This window comes from Poecilia reticulata, chromosome 9 (genome assembly GCF_904066995.2).
Source record: "Poecilia reticulata chromosome 9, P_reticulata-male-v2, whole genome shotgun sequence".
Taxonomy (NCBI): Eukaryota; Metazoa; Chordata; class Actinopteri; order Cyprinodontiformes; family Poeciliidae; genus Poecilia; species Poecilia reticulata.
In genome coordinates, this window is record NC_088838.1 from 31,670,533 (window position 1) to 31,693,111 (window position 22,579).

The 22,579-nt window shown below is 38.3% G+C and overlaps 1 protein-coding gene and 1 long non-coding RNA gene across 2 annotated transcripts in view; both read left to right on the plus strand.

Moving 5' to 3' along the window:
* LOC103469794 (protein unc-13 homolog B) overlaps positions 1-22,579 on the plus strand; it is an 89,042-nt gene that overhangs the window by 51,265 nt on the left and 15,198 nt on the right. The window contains exons 22-23 of the mRNA XM_081610932.1: positions 1,614-1,691; positions 1,846-1,923. Of these exons, the coding sequence (XP_081467058.1) occupies positions 1,614-1,691; positions 1,846-1,923 (156 nt within the window). The remainder of the gene's footprint in view (positions 1-1,613; positions 1,692-1,845; positions 1,924-22,579) is intronic.
* Positions 18,959-21,332, plus strand: LOC145552879 (uncharacterized). Its single transcript, XR_014088993.1, has 3 exons — positions 18,959-20,076; positions 21,190-21,204; positions 21,311-21,332. It is a non-coding gene; the product is annotated as an uncharacterized LOC145552879 (long non-coding RNA).

Genomic DNA, 22,579 nt, shown 5'->3' on the forward strand with positions numbered 1-22,579 from the left:
TTCTTTTGCTAACTTTTTGTGCCATCAGTTCCTGCAGCGTTGTCTCTATTACCCTCATCTAGATAACAGTAGTTATTAATCTTTATGACAGCAGCAGGGAGGTCTAACTGAACAGACAGACAGACTGAGGGACGGACTGCAGGCTGTTAACGGCTAGAATGTTTAATGCATGAGCCCGCCGTCCGGCTGAGTCAGCAGAAAGCCGGGAAATCTGTCACAGCGAGTTCTGGACGCTCTGAGGGGAAAACGGTACAACTTTGGTCCTTCCTGTCCATAAGTTCCCGTCTTAATTCATAAATTAAACTGCTGACTTCTTAAAAATGTGGCCGACGGAGGTTTGGACGTAAACAAACCTGACATTTAGGGTTTCTCACCAGGAGAGAGTGTTTTGTGCAACCTCGCTCGTTAACATTTTCTTGACCTTTTGTTTGAATGTTTTTATTCTGAAATCTGCATTTTTTAACAAAAAACATTGGATAAGCATCCAAGTTTTTTTCTTTGCTGCCTAAGAGTAATTTCTGGGATAATATGCAGTCTGGATCTGTTCAAAAGTCAAAATAACCTCATGCTGCTCCGATAACTTATTGGCTTTTTAGCTTTAACAAGTTCTGTGCTCACACTGTTTATTTATAAAGCATTTTAAAACAGGATGCACAGAAAGAACAAAATAAATGATAGTAGTTAGAAAGAAAAGAAGAAAACACACAGAAAACAAAAATTAATTAATAATCAAAGAAATAGATGTTGGTCTTTAAAGGGTATCTAATTTGCAAAATTCACATTTTGCATGTTTTAATTTTTCCATTTGGGTTTTCACTGCTTCTGAAAACAGAGAAACCGCTTAGAAATAACCACCCATGTATGTTTTATTTGTCAATAAGTTTATATTTCTTCTGGGTGTCTGGAAAATGAGCCGTTTCGAAAGCCTCTAGAATGTAACATCACAAATCAGAAGGCAGTGCCTGTTGCCTAGCAACCCCAGCCAAGCCCAGTCTGTTACCTAGCAACAGACTGGGCTTGGCTGTCTGAGCTCCAGCATGTTTAGTCAGCTGGTGCGCTGCACAATGGCTATTGGAAAAGAAAAGTGTTTTGCTGTCAACTTATCGTCCAGGAAATGCTTACTGCATTCTTGTTGCCTGTGCAGGATGCTCCACTTATGCTTTTCCAAGATGTACAGTTGCATATCTATTTGTAGTCATTTTCTTGTGCAAGTTTAAAGGTTGAGTTGAGCAGCTCATTTGAATTTAAAGTGACAGATCCCCTAAAATCATCATTCTGAAAGAAGCTCAAAGTAGACAGAACTGAGTAGAATCACAGAATAGATCAAGAATTATAGAAATGTTTCATGAAATGCACAAAGTAAGCATATTTGTTTGCTTATATACTCTGTATTATACAAAATTCTAGTATGCTATGTACAGTTTTGTTTTGTTATTTCACTTCCTGGAATATTTTGACTTGTGATTGGCTCCTTTTCTTCCAAGGAATGTGCTGATTGGATGAATAAAATCAAGCTTCATGAAGCAGCGTATCTGCAGCGTTTCCACCAGGAAAAGATGCCAACATTTAGAATCTCCAGAATATCCCAAAGCGTTTTCTCTTGTTTTTCGCAGACCATTACCAAAGTTCTGCTGCAGTACTGTGCGGTTCTGGCCAAGAGCTTCCCATCCTACTGTGAGAAGGAGAAGATAGTGAGTAGCTTCTGTTATACAACTGTAACATTTGTGGTTCTTTGAGCTCAAATTAACCTAATTTTATTCTCTTTACTTTTTGCCTTGATCACTTGATTGGTCTGTTTTTGTTATTTTTTTCCTAAGTAAAGTTGTCTCTTGTGTTTTCCTGCAGCCCTGTGTGCTGATGAACAACGTCCAGCAGATGAGGGTCCTGCTGGAGAAGATGTTCGAGTCGATGGGAGCAAAACAGGTAAACAGAATCCTTCGCTACCATTAACTCACGGGCCTGAAACGACTTGAATGTCTTCTTCAAATCCAGATTTCACTGGATGAATTATTAAATAAATATCTTTGACTCCATCACCAATCTCTGTTTAATACTATGATAAATATCAGAGTTATTTACTGTAGTGCTTACTGCAGAGCTAGCAAAATTAGCTTAGCTAATGTAGCTTTTTTCTGCAAGCTAAGGCTGACATCCAGTCTACCAAGATGGCTGTTCCTGTGGGAACTATGTATTACTAATAATCGATTACCGAAACGTCAAACTTTTTTTAACTGAAAGTTTACAAAACAGCCAAATAAATTAGCGGTTTAGGATTTATCTGGAAAACTTTATTTATGGGATCTAAGTGCGATAAATGCTTTTCAATGTTAGTAAAAATGCTAAAGCGCTAAATGCAAAATTAGCGGATTAGTGGAAGTGTGCGCACTACTGGTCAGCAAGTGTTACACTGCAAAAACTCAAAATTTTACCCAGCAACTCTCTCATTCTTTGGTCACCCAGCGACTCACTCATTCTTTGGTTACCTAATGACTCACTCATTCTTTCATTACCCAGTATCTCCCTCATTCTTTGGTTATGTAGTGACTTACTCATTCTGTGATTATGTAGCGACTCCCTCATTCTTTGGTTACGTAGCAACTCACTCATTCATTGGTCACATAGCGACTCACTCATTCTTTTATTACATAGCGGCTCACTCATTCTTTGGTTACATAGCGACTCACTCATTCTTTGGTGAGTCACTACATGACCAAAGAATGAATGAGTCACTATGTAAACAAAGAATGAGTGAGTCGCTGGGTAACCAAAGAATGAGTGAGTCGCTGGGTAATCAAAGAATGAGTGAGTCGCTGGGTAATCAAAGAATGAGTGAGTCGCTGGGTAATCAAAGAATGAGTGAGTCACTACATGACCAAAGAATGAATGAGTCACTATGTAAACAAAGAATGAGTGAGTCGCTGGGTAACCAAAGAATGAGTGAGTTGCTGGGTAATCAAAGAATGAGTGAGTCGCTGGGTAATCAAAGAATGAGTGAGTCACTACATGACCAAAGAATGAATGAGTCACTATGTAATCAAAGAATGAGTGAGTCGCTGGGTAATCAATGAGTGAGTCGCTGGGTTACCAAAGAATGAGTGAGTCACTACGTAATCAAAGAATGAATGAGTCACTACATGACCAAAGAATGAGTGAGTCACTACATGACCAAAGTATGAGTGAGTCACTACATGACCAAAGTATGAGTGAGTCACTACATGACCAAAGAATGAGTGAGTCACTATGTAACCAAAGAATGAGTGAGTCGCTGGGTAACCAAAGAATGACTGAGTCGTGGGTAACCAAAGAACGACTGAGTCGCTGGGTAATCAACGAATGAGTGAGTCACTACGTAATCAAAGAATGAGTGAGTCACTACATGACCAAAGAATGACTGAGTCGCTGGGTAATCAACGAATGAGTGAGTCACTACATAATCAAACAATGAGTGAGTCACTACGTAATCAAAGAATGAGTGAGTCACTACATGACCAAAGAATGAGTGAGTCACTACATGACCAAAGTATGAGTGAGTCACTACATGACCAAAGAATGAGTGAGTCACTATGTAACCAAAGAATGAGTGAGTCGCTGGGTAACCAAAGAATGACTGAGTCGTGGGTAACCAAAGAACGACTGAGTCGCTGGGTAATCAACGAATGAGTGAGTCACTACGTAATCAAAGAATGAGTGAGTCACTACATGACCAAAGAATGACTGAGTCGCTGGGTAATCAACGAATGAGTGAGTCACTACATAATCAAAGAATGAGTGAGTCACTACATGACCAAAGAATGAGTGAGTCACTAAATGACCAAAGAATGAGTGAGTCACTACATGACCAAAGAATGAATGAGTCACTATGTAACCAAAGAATGAGTGAGTCGCTGGGTAACCAAAGAATGACTGAGTCACTATGTAATCAAAGAATGAGTGAGTCACTACATGACCAAAGAATGAGTGAGTCACTACATGACCAAAGAATGAGTGAGTCGCTGGGTAAGCAAAGAATGAGTGAGTCTCTGGGTAACCAAAGAATGAGTGAGACGCTGGGTAATCAAAGAATGAGTGAGTCGCTGGGTTACCAAAGAATGAGTGAGTCACTACATGACCAAAGAATGACTGAGTCGTGGGTAACCAAAGAACGACTGAGTCACTGGGTAATCAACGAATGAGTCACTACGTAATCAAAGAATGAGTGAGTCACTACATGACCAAAGAATGACTGAGTCGCTGGGTAATCAACGAATGAGTGAGTCACTACATAATCAAAGAATGAGTGAGTCACTAAATGACCAAAGAATGAGTGAGTCACTACATGACCAAAGAATGAATGAGTCACTATGTAAACAAAGAATGAGTGAGTCGCTGGGTAACCAAAGAATGAGTGAGTCGCTGGGTAATCAAAGAATGAGTGAGTCGCTGGGTAATCAAAGAATGAGTGAGTCGCTGGGTAATCAAAGAATGAGTGAGTCACTACATGACCAAAGAATGAATGAGTCACTATGTAAACAAAGAATGAGTGAGTCGCTGGGTAACCAAAGAATGAGTGAGTTGCTGGGTAATCAAAGAATGAGTGAGTCGCTGGGTAATCAAAGAATGAGTGAGTCACTACATGACCAAAGAATGAATGAGTCACTATGTAATCAAAGAATGAGTGAGTCGCTGGGTAATCAATGAGTGAGTCGCTGGGTTACCAAAGAATGAGTGAGTCACTACGTAATCAAAGAATGAATGAGTCACTACATGACCAAAGAATGAGTGAGTCACTACATGACCAAAGTATGAGTGAGTCACTACATGACCAAAGTATGAGTGAGTCACTACATGACCAAAGAATGAGTGAGTCACTATGTAACCAAAGAATGAGTGAGTCGCTGGGTAACCAAAGAATGACTGAGTCGTGGGTAACCAAAGAACGACTGAGTCGCTGGGTAATCAACGAATGAGTGAGTCACTACGTAATCAAAGAATGAGTGAGTCACTACATGACCAAAGAATGACTGAGTCGCTGGGTAATCAACGAATGAGTGAGTCACTACATAATCAAACAATGAGTGAGTCACTACGTAATCAAAGAATGAGTGAGTCACTACATGACCAAAGAATGAGTGAGTCACTACATGACCAAAGTATGAGTGAGTCACTACATGACCAAAGAATGAGTGAGTCACTATGTAACCAAAGAATGAGTGAGTCGCTGGGTAACCAAAGAATGACTGAGTCGTGGGTAACCAAAGAACGACTGAGTCGCTGGGTAATCAACGAATGAGTGAGTCACTACGTAATCAAAGAATGAGTGAGTCACTACATGACCAAAGAATGACTGAGTCGCTGGGTAATCAACGAATGAGTGAGTCACTACATAATCAAAGAATGAGTGAGTCACTACATGACCAAAGAATGAGTGAGTCACTAAATGACCAAAGAATGAGTGAGTCACTACATGACCAAAGAATGAATGAGTCACTATGTAACCAAAGAATGAGTGAGTCGCTGGGTAACCAAAGAATGACTGAGTCACTATGTAATCAAAGAATGAGTGAGTCACTACATGACCAAAGAATGAGTGAGTCACTACATGACCAAAGAATGAGTGAGTCGCTGGGTAAGCAAAGAATGAGTGAGTCTCTGGGTAACCAAAGAATGAGTGAGACGCTGGGTAATCAAAGAATGAGTGAGTCGCTGGGTTACCAAAGAATGAGTGAGTCACTACATGACCAAAGAATGACTGAGTCGTGGGTAACCAAAGAACGACTGAGTCACTGGGTAATCAACGAATGAGTCACTACGTAATCAAAGAATGAGTGAGTCACTACATGACCAAAGAATGACTGAGTCGCTGGGTAATCAACGAATGAGTGAGTCACTACATAATCAAAGAATGAGTGAGTCACTAAATGACCAAAGAATGAGTGAGTCACTACATGACCAAAGAATGAATGAGTCACTATGTAACCAAAAAATGAGTGAGTCGCTGGGTAACCAAAGAATGACTGAGTCGCTGGGTAATCAAAGAATGAGTGAGTCACTATGTAAACAAAGAATGAGTGAGTCACTACATGACCAAAGAATGAGTGAGTCACTACATGACCAAAGAATGAGTGAGTCGCTGGGTAAGCAAAGAATGAGTGAGTCTCTGGGTAACCAAAGAATGAGTGAGACGCTGGGTAATCAAAGAATGAGTGAGTCGCTGGGTTACCAAAGAGTGAGTGAGTCACTACGTAATCAAAGAATGAGTGAGTCACTACGTAATCAAAGAATGAATGAGTCACTACATGACCAAAGAATGAGTGAGTCACTACATGACCAAAGTATGAGTGAGTCACTACATGACCAAAGTATGAGTGAGTCACTACATGACCAAAGAATGAGTGAGTCACTATGTAACCAAAGAATGAGTGAGTCGCTGGGTAACCAAAGAATGACTGAGTCGTGGGTAACCAAAGAACGACTGAGTCGCTGGGTAATCAACGAATGAGTGAGTCACTACGTAATCAAAGAATGAGTGAGTCACTACATGACCAAAGAATGACTGAGTCGCTGGGTAACCAAAGAACGACTGAGTCGCTGGGTAATCAACGAATGAGTGAGTCACTACGTAATCAAAGAATGAGTGAGTCACTACATGACCAAAGAATGAGTGAGTCACTACATGACCAAAGTATGAGTGAGTCACTACATGACCAAAGAATGAGTGAGTCACTATGTAACCAAAGAATGAGTGAGTCGCTGGGTAACCAAAGAATGACTGAGTCGTGGGTAACCAAAGAACGACTGAGTCGCTGGGTAATCAACGAATGAGTGAGTCACTACGTAATCAAAGAATGAGTGAGTCACTACATGACCAAAGAATGACTGAGTCGCTCGGTAATCAACGAATGAGTGAGTCACTACATAATCAAAGAATGAGTGAGTCACTACATGACCAAAGAATGAGTGAGTCACTAAATGACCAAAGAATGAGTGAGTCACTAAATGACCAAAGAATGAATGAGTCACTATGTAACCAAAGAATGAGTGAGTCGCTGGGTAACCAAAGAATGACTGAGTCACTATGTAATCAAAGAATGAGTGAGTCACTACATGACCAAAGAATGAGTGAGTCGCTGGGTAAGCAAAGAATGAGTGAGTCTCTGGGTAACCAAAGAATGAGTGAGACGCTGGGTAATCAAAGAATGAGTGAGTCGCTGGGTTACCAAAGAATGAGTGAGTCACTACATGACCAAAGAATGACTGAGTCGTGGGTAACCAAAGAACGACTGAGTCACTGGGTAATCAACGAATGAGTCACTACGTAATCAAAGTGAGTGAGTCACTACATGACCAAAGAATGAGTGAGTCACTAAATGACCAAAGAATGAGTGAGTCACTACATAATCAAAGAATGAGTGAGTCACTAAATGACCAAAGAATGAGTGAGTCACTACATGACCAAAGAATGAATGAGTCACTATGTAACCAAAAAATGAGTCGCTGGGTAATCAACGAATGAGTGAGTCACTACATAATCAAAGAATGAGTGAGTCACTAAATGACCAAAGAATGAGTGAGTCACTACATGACCAAAGAATGAATGAGTCACTATGTAACCAAAAAATGAGTGAGTCGCTGGGTAACCAAAGAATGACTGAGTCGCTGGGTAATCAAAGAATGAGTGAGTCACTATGTAAACAAAGAATGAGTGAGTCACTACATGACCAAAGAATGAGTGAGTCACTACATGACCAAAGAATGAGTGAGTCGCTGGGTAAGCAAAGAATGAGTGAGTCTCTGGGTAACCAAAGAATGAGTGAGACGCTGGGTAATCAAAGAATGAGTGAGTCGCTGGGTTACCAAAGAGTGAGTGAGTCACTACGTAATCAAAGAATGAATTAGTCACTACATGACCAAAGAATGAGTGAGTCACTACATGACCAAAGAATGAGTGAGTCACTACATGACCAAAGAATGAGTGAGTCACTACATGACCAAAGAATGAGTGAGTCACTACCTGACGAAAGAATGAGTGAGTCACTAGGTAACCAAAGAATGAGTGAGTCGCTGGGTAACCATAGAATGATTGAGTCGCTGGGTAATGAAAGCATGAGTGAGTCACTACGTAATCAAAGAATGAGTGAGTCACTACATGACCAAAGAATGAGTGAGTCACTACATGACCAAAGAATGAGTGAGTCGCTGGGTAACCAAAGAATGAGAGTCTCTGGGTAACCAAAGAATGAGTGAGTCACTACGTAACCAAAGAATGAGTGAGTCACTACATGACCAAAGAATGAGTGAGTCACTACATGACCAAAGAATGAGTGAGTCACTACATGACCAAAGAATGAGTGAGTCACTAGGTAATCAAAGAATGGGTGAGTCACTAGGTAACCAAAGAATGAGAGATGCGCTACATTATTAAAGAATGAGTGAGTCGCTGGGTAATCAAAGATTGAGTGAGTCGCTACATAATCACAGAATGAGTGAGTCGCTTGGTAATCATAGAGTGAGTCACTGGGTAATGAAAGAATGAGTGAGTCACTACGTAATAAAAGAATGAGTGAGTCGCTACGTAACCAAAAAATGAGTCGCTACGTAACCAAAGAATGAATGAGTGACTATGTAAACAAAGAATGAGTGAGTCGCTGAGTAACCAAAGAATGAGTGAGTCGCTGGGTAACCAAAGAATGAGCGACTCACTCATTCTTTGATTACATAGTGACTCATTCATTCTTTGGTTACATAGTGACTCATTCATTCTTTGGTCATGTAGTGACTCACTCATTCTTTGGTCATGTAGTGACTCACTCATTCTTTCATTACCCAGTGACTCACTCATTCTATGATTACCCAGCGACTCACTCATTCTGTGATTATGTAGCGACTCACTCATTCTTTGATTACCAAGCGACTCACTCATTCGTTTGTTACCCAGCGACTCACTCATTCTTTGGTTACATAGTGACTCATTCATTCTTTGGTCATTTAGTGACTCACTCATTCTTTGGTCATGTAGCGACTCACTCATTCTTTGGTCATGTAGCGACTCACTCATTCTGTGATTATGTAGCGACTCACTCATTCTTTGATTACTCAGCGACTCCCTCATTCTTTGGTTACGTAGCAACTCCCATTCTTTGATTACATATCGACTCTCATTCTTTGGTTACGTAACGACTCTCATTCTTTGGTTACGTAGCGACTCTCTCAGTCTTTGATTAACTACTGACTCACTCATTCTTTGATTTCCTAGTGACTCACTCATTCTTTGGTTACCTAGTGACTCACTCATTCTTTGATTACCTAGTGACTCACTCATTCTTTGGTCATGTAGTGACTCACTCATTCTTTGGTCATGTAGTGACTCACTCATTCTTTGGTCATGTAGTGACTCATTCATTCTTTGATTACGTAGTGACTCACTCATTCTTTGGTTACCCAGCGACTCACTCATTCTTTGGTTACCCAGCGACTCACTCATTCTTTGGTTACCCAGCGACTCACTCATTCTTTGGTTACCCAGCGACTCACTCATTCTTTGATTACATAGTGACTCATTCATTCTTTGGTTACATAGTGACTCATTCATTCTTTGGTCATGTAGTGACTCACTCATTCTTTGGTCATGTAGTGACTCACTCATTCTTTCATTACCCAGTGACTCACTCATTCTATGATTACCCAGCGACTCACTCATTCTGTGATTATGTAGCGACTCACTCATTCTTTGATTACCAAGCGACTCACTCATTCGTTTGTTACCCAGCGACTCACTCATTCTTTGGTTACATAGTGACTCATTCATTCTTTGGTCATTTAGTGACTCACTCATTCTTTGGTCATGTAGCGACTCACTCATTCTTTGGTCATGTAGCGACTCACTCATTCTGTGATTATGTAGCGACTCACTCATTCTTTGATTACTCAGCGACTCCCTCATTCTTTGGTTACGTAGCAACTCCCATTCTTTGATTACATATCGACTCTCATTCTTTGGTTACGTAACGACTCTCATTCTTTGGTTACGTAGCGACTCTCTCAGTCTTTGATTAACTACTGACTCACTCATTCTTTGATTTCCTAGTGACTCACTCATTCTTTGGTTACCTAGTGACTCACTCATTCTTTGATTACCTAGTGACTCACTCATTCTTTGGTCATGTAGTGACTCACTCATTCTTTGGTCATGTAGTGACTCACTCATTCTTTGGTCATGTAGTGACTCACTCATTCTTTGGTCATGTAGTGACTCATTCATTCTTTGATTACGTAGCGACTCACTCATTCTTTGGTTTCCCAGCGACTCACTCATTCTTTGGTTACCCAGCGACTCACTCATTCTTTGGTTACCCAGCGACTCACTCATTCTTTGGTTACCCAGCGACTCACTCATTCTTTGGTTACCCAGCGACTCACTCATTCTTTGATTACCTAGTGACTCACTCATTCTTTGGTCATGTAGTGACTCACTCATTCTTTGGTCATGTAGTGACTCACTCATTCTTTGATTACGTAGAGACTCGCTCATTCTTTGATTACGTAGTGACTCACTCATTCTTTTATTACGTAGTGACTCACTCATTCTTTTATTACATGGCGAGTCCCTCATTCTTTGGTTACTTAGCGACTCACTCAATCATTGGTTACTTAGCGACTCACTCATTCTTTGATCACCCAGCGACTCCCTCATTCTTTGTTTACCTAGCGACTCTCATTCTTTGGTTACGTAGCGACTCTCATTCTTTGATTACATATCGACTCTCTCATTCTTTGGTTACGTAGCGACTCTCATTCTTTGGTTACGTAGCGACTGTCATTCTTTGGTTACGTAGCGACTCTCTCAGTCTTTGATTACCTAGTGACTCACCCATTCTTTGGTTACCTAGTGACTCACTCATTCTTTGATTATCTAGTGACTCACTTATTCTTTGGTTACGTAGCGACTCTCTCATTCTTTGGTTACGTAGCGACTCTCATTCTTTGATTACATATCGACTCTCTCATTCTTTGGTTACGTAGCGACTCTCATTCTTTGGTTACGTAGCGACTGTCATTCTTTGGTTACGTAGTGACTCTCTCAGTCTTTGATTACCTAGTGACTCACCCATTCTTTGGTTACCTAGTGACTCACTCATTCTTTGATTACCTAGTGACTCATTCATTCTTTGGTCATGTAGTGACTCACTCATTCTTTGATTATGTAGCAACTCACTTATTCTTTGATTACGTAGAGACTCACTCATTCTTTGGTTACATAGTGACTCATTCTTTCTTTGGTCATGTAGTGACTCACTCATTCTTTGCACATGTAGTGAGTGACTCACTCATTCTGTGATTATGTAGCGACTCTCTCATTCTTTGGTTACGTAACGACTCTCTCATTCTTTGGTTACATAGCGACTCTCATTCTTTGGTTACGTAGCGACTCTCATTCTTTGATTACATATCGACTCTCTCATTCTTTGGTTACATAGCGACTCTCATTCTTTGGTTACGTAGCGACTCTCATTCTTTGGTTACGTAGCGACTGTCATTCTTTGGTTACGTAGTGACTCTCTCAGTCTTTGGTTACCTAGTGACTCACTCATTCTTTGATTATCTAGTGACTCACTTATTCTTTGGTTACGTAGTGACTCTCTCAGTCTTTGGTTACCTAGTGACTCACTCATTCTTTGATTATCTAGTGACTCACTTATTCTTTGGTTACGTAGCGACTCTCTCATTCTTTGGTTACGTAGCGACTCTCTCATTTTTTGGTTACGTAGCGACTCTCATTCTTTGGTTACGTAGCGACTGTCATTCTTTGGTTACGTAGCGACTGTCATTCTTTGGTTACCTAGTGGCTCACTCATTCTTTGATTACCTAGTGACTCATTCATTCTTTGGTCATGTAGTGACTCACTCATTCTTTGATTATGTAGCAACTCACTTATTCTTTGATTACGTAGAGACTCACTCATTCTTTGGTTACATAGTGACTCATTCATTCTTTGGTCATGTAGTGACTCACTCATTCTTTGGTCATGTAGTGACTCTCATTCTTTGGTTACCTAGTGACTCACTCATTCTTTGATTATCTAGTGACTCACTCATTCTTTGGTTACCCAGCGACTGACTCATTCTTTGGTTACATAGTGACTCATTCATTTTTTGGTCATGTAGTGACTCACTCATTCTTTGGTCATGTAGTGACTCACTCATTCTTTCATTACCCAGTGACTCACTCATTCTATGATTACACATCGACTCACTCATTCTGTGATTATGTAGCGACTCACTCATTCTTTGCTTACCAAGCGACTCACTCATTCGTTTGTTACCCAGCGACTCACTCATTCTTTGGTTACATAGTGACTCATTCATTCTTTGGTCATGTAGTGACTCACTCATTCTTTGGTCATGTAGTGACTCACTCATTCTTTGGTTACGTAGTGACTCACTCATTCTTTCATTACCCAGTGATTCACTCATTCTTTGATTATCTAGTGACTCACTCATTCTTTGGTTACCCAGCGACTCACTCATTCTTTGGTTACCCAGCGACTCACTCATTCTATGATTACCCAGCAACTCACTCATTCGTTTGTTACCCAACGACTCACTCATTCTTTGGTTACATAGTGACTCATTCATTCTTTGGTCATGTAGTGACTCACTCATTCTTTGCTCATGTAGTGACTCACTCATTCTGTGATTATGTAGCGACTCACTCATTCTTTGATTACTCAGCGACTCTCATTCTTTGGTTACCTAGTGACTCACTCATTCTTTGATTATCTAGTGACTCACTCGTTCTTTGGTTACCCAGCGACTCACTCATTCTTTGGTTACCCAGCGACTCACTCATTCTTTGGTTACATAGTGACTCATTCATTTTTTGGTCATGTAGTGACTCACTCATTCTTTGGTCATGTAGTGACTCACTCATTCTTTGGTCATGTAGTGACTCACTCATTCTTTGGTCATGTAGTGACTCACTCATTCTTTCATTACCCAGTGACTCACTCATTCTATGATTACACAGCGACTCACTCATTCTGTGATTATGTAGCGACTCACTCATTCTTTGCTTACCAAGCGACTCACTCATTCGTTTGTTACCCAGCGACTCACTCATTCTTTGGTTACATAGTGACTCATTCATTCTTTGGTTACATAGTGACTCATTCATTCTTTGGTCATGTAGTGACTCACTCATTCTTTGGTCATGTAGTGACTCACTCATTCTTTGATTATCTAGTGACTCACTCATTTTTTGATTACCCAGCGACTCACTCATTATTTGGTTACCCAGCGACTCACTCATTCTTTGGTTACATAGTGACTCATTCATTATTTGGTCATGTGGTGACTCACTCATTCTTTGATTACGTAGTGACTTACTCATTCTGTCATTACCCAGTGACTCACTCATTCTATGATTACCCAGTGACTCACTCATTCTTTGATTACCCAGTGACTCACTCATTCTTTGGTTACGTAGCGACTCTCATTCTTTGGTTACGTAGCGACTGTCATTCTTTGGTTACGTAGTGACTCACCCATTCTTTGGTTACATAGTGACTCATTCATTCTTTGGTCATGTAGTGACTCAGTCATTCTTTGGTAATGTAGTGACTTACTCATTCTGTCATTACCCAGTGACTCACTCATTCTATGATTACCCAGCGACTCACTCATTCGTTTGTTACCCAACGACTCACTCATTCTTTGATTACCCAGTGACTCACTCATTCTTTGGTTACACAGCAAATCACTCATTCTTTTGTTACACAGCAAATCACTCATTCTTTGGTTACTCAACGACTCATTCATTCTTTGGTTACTCAGCGACTCACCCATTCTTTGGTTACATAGTGACTCATTCATTCTTTGGTCATGTAGTGACTCAGTCATTCTTTGGTAATGTAGTGACTCAGTCATTCTTTCATTACCCAGTGACTCACTCATTCTATGGTTACCTAGCGACTCACTCATTCTTTCATTACACAGTGACTCATTCATTCTTTAGTTATGTAGTGACTCACTCATTCTATGATTACGTAGTGACTCACTCATTCTTTCATTACCCAGTGACTCACTCATTCTGTGATTATGTAGCGACTCACTCATTCTTTCATTACCCAGTGACTCACTCATTCTATGATTACACAGCGACTCACTCATTCTGTGATTATGTAGCGACTCACTCATTCTTTGCTTACCAAGCGACTCACTCATTCGTTTGTTACCCAGCGACTCACTCATTCTTTGGTTACATAGTGACTCATTCATTCTTTGGTTACATAGTGACTCATTCATTCTTTGGTCATGTAGTGACTCACTCATTCTTTGATTATCTAGTGACTCACTCATTTTTTGATTACCCAGCGACTCACTCATTATTTGGTTACCCAGCGACTCACTCATTCTTTGGTTACATAGTGACTCATTCATTATTTGGTCATGTGGTGACTCACTCATTCTTTGATTACGTAGTGACTTACTCATTCTGTCATTACCCAGTGACTCACTCATTCTATGATTACCCAGTGACTCACTCATTCTTTGATTACCCAGTGACTCACTCATTCTTTGGTTACGTAGCGACTCTCATTCTTTGGTTACGTAGCGACTGTCATTCTTTGGTTACGTAGTGACTCACCCATTCTTTGGTTACATAGTGACTCATTCATTCTTTGGTCATGTAGTGACTCAGTCATTCTTTGGTAATGTAGTGACTTACTCATTCTGTCATTACCCAGTGACTCACTCATTCTATGATTACCCAGCGACTCACTCATTCGTTTGTTACCCAACGACTCACTCATTCTTTGATTACCCAGTGACTCACTCATTCTTTGGTTACACAGCAAATCACTCATTCTTTTGTTACACAGCAAATCACTCATTCTTTGGTTACTCAACGACTCATTCATTCTTTGGTTACTCAGCGACTCACCCATTCTTTGGTTACATAGTGACTCATTCATTCTTTGGTCATGTAGTGACTCAGTCATTCTTTGGTCATGTAGTGACTCAGTCATTCTTTGGTAATGTAGTGACTCAGTCATTCTTTCATTACCCAGTGACTCACTCATTCTATGGTTACCTAGCGACTCACTCATTCTTTCATTACACAGTGACTCATTCATTCTTTAGTTATGTAGTGACTCACTCATTCTATGATTACGTAGTGACTCACTCATTCTTTCATTACCCAGTGACTCACTCATTCTGTGATTATGTAGCGACTCACTCATTCTTTGGTTACGGAGTGACTCACTCATTCTTTGATTATCTAGTGACTCACTCATTCTTTGGTTTCCCAGCGACTCACTCATTCTTTGGTTACATAGTGACTCATTCATTCTTTGGTCATGTAATGACTCACTCATTCTTTGGTCATGTAGTGACTCACTCATTGTTTGGTCATGTAGTGACTCACTCATTCTTTGTTTACCCAGTGACTCACTCATTCTTTGATTACATAACGACTCACCCATTCTGTTGTTACCTAGTAACTCATTCATTCTTTGGTCATGTTGTGACTCACTCATTCTTTGATTACCCAGCGACTCACTCATTCTTTGATTACCCAGCGACTCACTCATTCTTTGATTACCCAGCGACTCACTCATTCTTTGATTACCCAGCGACTCACTCATTCTTTGGTTACCCAGCGACTCACTCATTTTTTCATTACCCAGCGACTCACTCATTTTTTCATTACCCTGTGACTCACTCATTCTTTGGTTACATAGCGACTCTCTCATTCTTTTTTACCCAGTATTTTGGGCTAGTTTCTAGTGCATATATCTTAGTACCCTTGGAATAAGACAACACTATCTTACAAATAACTTTTTAGCAAGAGGAACTAGTACTTTTTACAATTCTTAAGGAATCACTGACTTAATACAACCTCCTGTGGTTTGCAGAAAAGTTACTTGCAAGTTTGTTTTGTCTTAATTCAAATGTACTAAGATGTTTACACTAAAAACTTAACGGAAATATTTGGAAAGATTTTTGCAGTGAAGCTTTGAATGTTCAGAGAAAATGCTAATCTCTTCCTCAGATATCAAAGTAAAGAAAACTTTTCATAATTTCAAAGCTTGTTTGTGGAAATGTAAAAGCTGGAGGTTTAAAATAGTAACTTTATGTCAGAATTAATGCTGATTCTTTGCTCCTGTGCAGTTAACAGCTGAGGAGGAGAGGGTACGTCTGAATTTTCTCCCACCCTTCTTCCTCCTGTCAGTGGGAAGATAAACCTTTTCCCCCCCTGTACGTCCCGATATTTTTAGGCTCCTCTTCCTCCTTCTGACAATTCCTCTTTTCCCTACGAATAAAAAACAAACCAAAAATATTCCCGTTCCAACTGATCCGTTGCTGCGTTTTTTTCCAAAAAGCTTGAGAATGAGGAGGAACCTGAGCAGTGCGATGAAGAGGTGGGTTTTATGGATAAACTCAGTTTTTACTTTTGTTTTTTTGCGTTTGAAATGTTGTATAAAGGTGCAGTTGTCAGACGTTTGCATTAAATCATTAATTTGGAGTTTTAATTATTTATTTGAACCATTTTTTTCAAAGCAGGATGACCAGAAAACTCAACTTTTGACAATCAGAACATCAAGATGCAGTTTTAAGTTAAAATTACACAAACATAAAATAGTTTTTTTTGCACATGTATTAATATTTTTTTAGTAAATATACAAACTTCGTTGTTTTATTATTTAAAACCAGTTTTTTAAATTGCAGATACAGTCAGAGAGAAAGATGTACATCCTTTGTTCTTAAGCTAAAACGTTTTGCTCCATGGGTCAAACCTATTATATATATTTCATATTAATCCTGTCCAGAAGAATATTAATAATGAGGAGTGCTGCTATTTTTACTCCATAAGGTCAAAGGTGCCGTACGAGGTGGAGCTCAGGGACGCCTGTGAAAAACCAACGTTTTTATTCATTATGACGTAAAACCAGAGCCCAGCGCTCTGAACGAACACGGTCACAACAGAGACGTCACATTTCCTGAAACGCTACCAAGTTTAAGGTTTTTCTTACATAAATGAGAAGAAAATATACTTCAAGATCAGAAAACCTAAATCAAAACAGCTACGCTGTTGATGTAATCTTGGTTTATTTAAATATGTCCATTGTATTTCAAACATTTCATCTCATCATGAATGTAGTTCAGGTTAAATTCCCCTCATGACTCATCTATGCCACCTGGTGACATAATCTGGTTACTGCATTAAACTGCTGCCGGTCTAATTAATAAAATAGTTTGAATTCGTTATAACGGAGCTAATCTAGATTATTATTCTCCTAAAGATGTGATAAAACTTATAAATAATATATCTTTGTTTCTCTGAAATACACAATTTGTTTTTAGTGATGGATGGATGGATGGATTTGACCTCCGTTTCTCATCAGATCTCATTTCTCTGTAATCTTGTTTCTTTGTCTGTTTTCATTTGTCTCTATTCAAATTTCCCATTATCTCCCGTTATGTCTTATTTTCCGTTATTTCCTGTTGTGTTTTCCGTTATTTTCCGTTATTTCCCATTATTTCCCGTTATTTTCTGTTATTTCCTGTTATTTTCCGTTACTTGCCATTATTTCCTGTTATTTCTAATTATTTCCCATTATTTTCCGTTATTTCCCATTATTTCCTGTTTTTTCTAATTATTTCCCGTTATTTCCTGTTATTTCCCGTTATTTCCGATTATTTTCCGTTATTTCCTGTTATTTCTAATTATTTCCCTTTACCTCCTGTTATTTTCCGTTATTTGCTGTTATTTCCCGTTATTTCTTGTTATTTCTAATTATTTCCCGTTACCTACTGTTATTTCCCGTTCGCCCGTCGCCAGCAGGCCGTTAGCGATAACGGAGGAGAGGACGGCATGGTGGGTAGGAAGCAGCAGAAAATAAAAACCTGCTTTCAGTTTCACTCTTTTTCGTGGCCTTTATGTTTTAAAATAACCGTCCTTGTTTGGTTCCTTTGGTTTAAATCTTCACCACCTTCAGTCTCAGGACTCTAAGGTGAGAGAAGATCACTGAACTCTTCATTTTCTTTAATTAATGTCTCATTTCTTACCGTTTTCTTTTATTTTTTTCTTATTGTTTTTTACTTTTATTCTACCAAATGTCAGTCTGGCTGCTCAGACTCTGAGGGATCTGAGGTAAGACTAAAGCCATGGCAACAGAGTTGGGTAGTAACTAGTTACTAGTTTCTGGGAAAATTTTACTTTTAAGGGTATTTATGCCGTATATGCTCTATTTTTTAGTTTAGATTCTGTTTTAAACTAAACCTCAGCTTAAGTTGGAAAGTAATTCCCCCTAAACTAATTACTTATCGAGTGTTTGTGAGTCTTTTATGTTTCTTCATTTCTTCTTGCAAAATTGTTTTAATTCAGACACATTGAGTTGAATTTGAAGTTCATACTTTGACTAGGCCACTTTAAAACATTCACTTTGCTTAGTTGTTTTAATAAGTGCACATGCTTTGAAATAAATAAATACACACAAAAATATTTGTTAAACCATTGAGTTAAACCAACAGTTAAACATTTTCTTCGGGGGTTTTTTTGCATGATAAACGTTTTTGTTATGTTTTGTTTTTTTTTCACAAAATGGCTGAAAACTGGAAACTGGGATTTGGGAGTTTGTGATGAAGAAGCAGTTTGAAGACCACTGAAAAAAAGTTATATCTTTTTCTCATAACTCTGATTTGATCTCAGAATTCTCACTTTTTTCTCTAAATTTTAACTTTCCTCAGAATTTTGACCTTTATTCCAACTTTAATATCAGAATTCTCTAAAAAAAAAAAAAAAAAAAAAAAAAGTCAGTTTTTAGTCCTGTAGAATTGTGCCAGTTATCCAAGGTGTGTTTTTATGTGTGGCATCTGAAGAGGGCAGCTTGTGTTTGTAACTCTGTCCGCTCTCTTTGCATCCCGTCGCAGGTCGACAACAAAGAGAAGGAGAAGGTCGGTCGGGCCGTTTTGTTTTGTGCTGTAGAAAAACAGCTGAAAATTGTAAATGTGCTGTAGAAAAACAGCTGAAAATTGTAAATGTTGGGAAAAAGTTTAATAATTTATTTCAGAAAGTGAAACTCAGAATAAAATCAAATCTTTCCAAGTATTTTTGGTCTAATTTCTAATATAGTACACTCACAGTAAAACAAAACTTTTTTACAAGTAGTTCTTCAGCAACAAAAATGAGCTTTTTTTTAAAGTAAATAAATTCTTAATATTGGTAAAAAGTACTAATTTTATTTATAACAAGACATTTTTCACATCTTGTAAGTGAAATCTACTAAAGGAAATATAACTTTTTCACCATTATTAAGGAATAATTGACTTAAACAATAACTAATAATTGACTTAAACTTAAACAAGTATATTTAGCTGAAAAGATACTTGTAAGTTAGTTTTGTCTCATTTGAAGTGCACTAAAATATTTGAATTAGAAACGACTTCGTTAGATTTCAAATATTGAATAAAGAAAGTCTTAAATAAATCTGTGGAATTTAATCGATTGTATTTTGCAGCTTTTTCTGCAATGAATCAATAAAATATGAGTTTCACTTTCTGAAATAAGTGAGAAAAAGCATTAAACTTTTTCCCGATTCGTTTTTTGAGCTGTGCTTTGTTATAGTGAGGTTTTCTGTTTGTGTTGAAAGACAAAAAAATCCCATCAGAGCAGGAAACTGCAGCTGTGCTCAGTTATACGTCAAAAAGACAAAGTAAATTAAAAAGATTAGCTTCCTGCTGTTACATGGAGTTTCCAGATATATATTTTTTCTGTCTCGGAGAAAAGATATGGATTTCTGGCTGCTGCTCTCAGTTGATCAGAGATGACTGAAGAGGGAGCTGAAGTGGAAACCAAACACTTGAGATATCTAAAACTTTTTTTTATTGAGCACAGAACGTCTCTCATAGTGGTAGAAGAAACCTGACTTTAGATGTTTCCTTTTCATGTTTTATCTCTGAGCTCATGGCTGTTGGTGAGATCTGGTTGAATTTAATAGATTTTAGTTTGTTTTGTGATTAGAGCAGTTGTTATCTGCCCTCCTGTAGGACGACTCCTCAGCTTATGATGAGAGCGAAGACGAGCAGGAGAAGGTCTGGTTTGTTTGGCCTCTTACTGCGGATGCAAGCAGTTAATCCACTTATGATTAATTATCGATTAATGGATTATTAGATTAAAATGAGATGCAATCGATTAGCAACCAACATCTGTTTAGACCTTCTTTAAGTGTTTAGTTTGGCTGCCGTCCAGCAGAGGGCGACACTGGTCGTCCTTAACCGGAACCAGTTGATACAGAAACTAAGATGGCAGGGCCATACCAAAATCCTGACTCAAATCTCAGAGGGGTTTTTTTCTCAAAATTTATACGTATTTTTTCAGAATTTTGACTTTTCTCAGAATTCTCACTTTTCTTCTCCAAATTTTGGTTATATTCTCAGAATTCCAGATTTTTCCAGAATTTTCTTTTCTTTTTTTTTTTCAGAATTTTGACTTTTCTCAATTTTGGTTTTAATCTCAGAATTCCAACTTTTTCTTAGAAGTCCGAGAAAAAAATTCTAATTCTGTTTAAGGGCCCTAATCTTCTTCCATAAAGAGGCTTTAACGTTTCTTCTTTCAAATGAAAACTCGACAAACTCGTTAGTTTTCCTCCTAATGGCGCTTCATTTCACTGAGCTGTGTGATGGAGGAGCGTTAACTTCTCAACAAAAAATTACTTATTTGCTATGAAAGCGAGAATGTGAAAATACAACTGAGAGAAAAAAGTTTTTTAAAGAAAATGTCCGCTTATATCTAGTCAATCGATAACATTTGCTCATTAATCGATAACTTGCATCCTTATTTCCATCTTCATTTATTTAACGAACCGTTGCTGCTCATGGAAATCCTCACATTGGATCATTATTATCCTTGTTTTTCCTGTGTTGACCAGGTTTCTTGTTTCCGTGCGCCGCTGTCCTGCAGCTTTCAGATGCACGACAAAATCTGAAAGCTGCGTCTTTCCTGCAGCTTTCAGATTTGTCTCTCCTGTAGCTTTCAGACGTGTATTTTCTGCAGCCGGATCAGATTAATGGCTGCTTCCATTCAGCCGTTTTAGGAAGGATTGCATCCAAAAGCTGCAGGACAGTAGCTCTCCCTGATCCATTTCCCTCCTCTTATCTTTATTTAAACTGTCATGTTTTTCTGTTCTTCCTTTCTTTGGTCAAAAGCTTGACCAGGAGAAGGTGAGCCATATACAGAATGACTGACATTTACATTTGTTTTTGGTTTTATTTAAGATTTGAACCTATTTTCTGTTTCGGTTTTTTTCCTATTTCAATCTCTTTTCAGTCCGAAATCATAAAGGAAAAGGTTTGTGCTTCTAAATCCTCATCCTGATGGTATTTCACAAATCTTTAGCTAGTTTTTGGGGTAGATGATACTACTGAAAAAATAGCACGATATAAACGTTTCTATCGGTCCATCAATCATTATTGATTAGTTTTTTGTTTTAGGAGAAGGTTGGTGAACTTTCTGAAAGTGATAAAACAAGATGGCTGCCAGCATGTTGTTTTTGCTTAGTGTGTGTGAGGATGTGAAGTAGAAACTGTGGTTCACACACACACGTGTCCTTACAGGCTGAAAAGAAAGACGAAGAAAAACAGGTTTGTGATCTCATTTCACCTCCATCTCAGGAAAACTTCCTCTTAGCGTTTATTTAATGCGATGCTCCTGGAACCGTCATCGTTACAGTTTAGACTAGTAGGTTTTGCTACTTATTTCCCTTAATGAGTTTTAAATGCATACAGCAGATGTTTTAGCTTAAAACAAAACGCCTCCGCTAGTTGTGAAACATGATTATTGGGGCCAGACTAAAAGTTTTTTTTTTATTACTAGAATAAATCTTAATAAAATTACCAGAAGAAAGTAGAAAAATACACAAAAAAGTTTTGATAGTTAAAAACAATCCAACTCAGTCGTTTGCTCAATTGCCTCAACGTCCTGCTACTGATTATAATTTGATGCTGATGTATTAAAATATTAAGATTTTTTTCATTTGTAAAGCTGACACCAATATATAACTGCAAATGATTTTCAACATTCGTCATTTTGATTTCTAATTATTTTTTTGTGGGTGAATTCTTATAAAGTTTCTACTTCACTAACATGTAACCTTCTTATAACGTTTTTCTGGTAATAAACATTTTTCTTGCATTTTTACAATTTTATTCTTGTATTATTATTTTGACTGTTGTATAATTTTATTCTCACATGACTACAACTATTCTCATTATTCCAACTTTATTGTAATATTATGACTTTATTTTCATTGTATTATCTTATTCTGGTAACACTGACTTTAGCCGCACATAATTTTAACTTTATTCTCATATTATTTTGACGTTACTCTCATAATATTATGCCTTTATTATGGTAATATAACATTAATGTCATAACCCTATGACTTTATTCCCAAAATGAAAAAAAAAAAAAAAGTCTTGGCCCTAATACTCCCTGTAAAATATATCTGTTTATTGTGCAAGGAAAACATTGAATAACTTCCTTCTTGAATGTTTTATCCTCATTTTTGCCAAAGGAGGAGTCTAACACCAAAGAGGT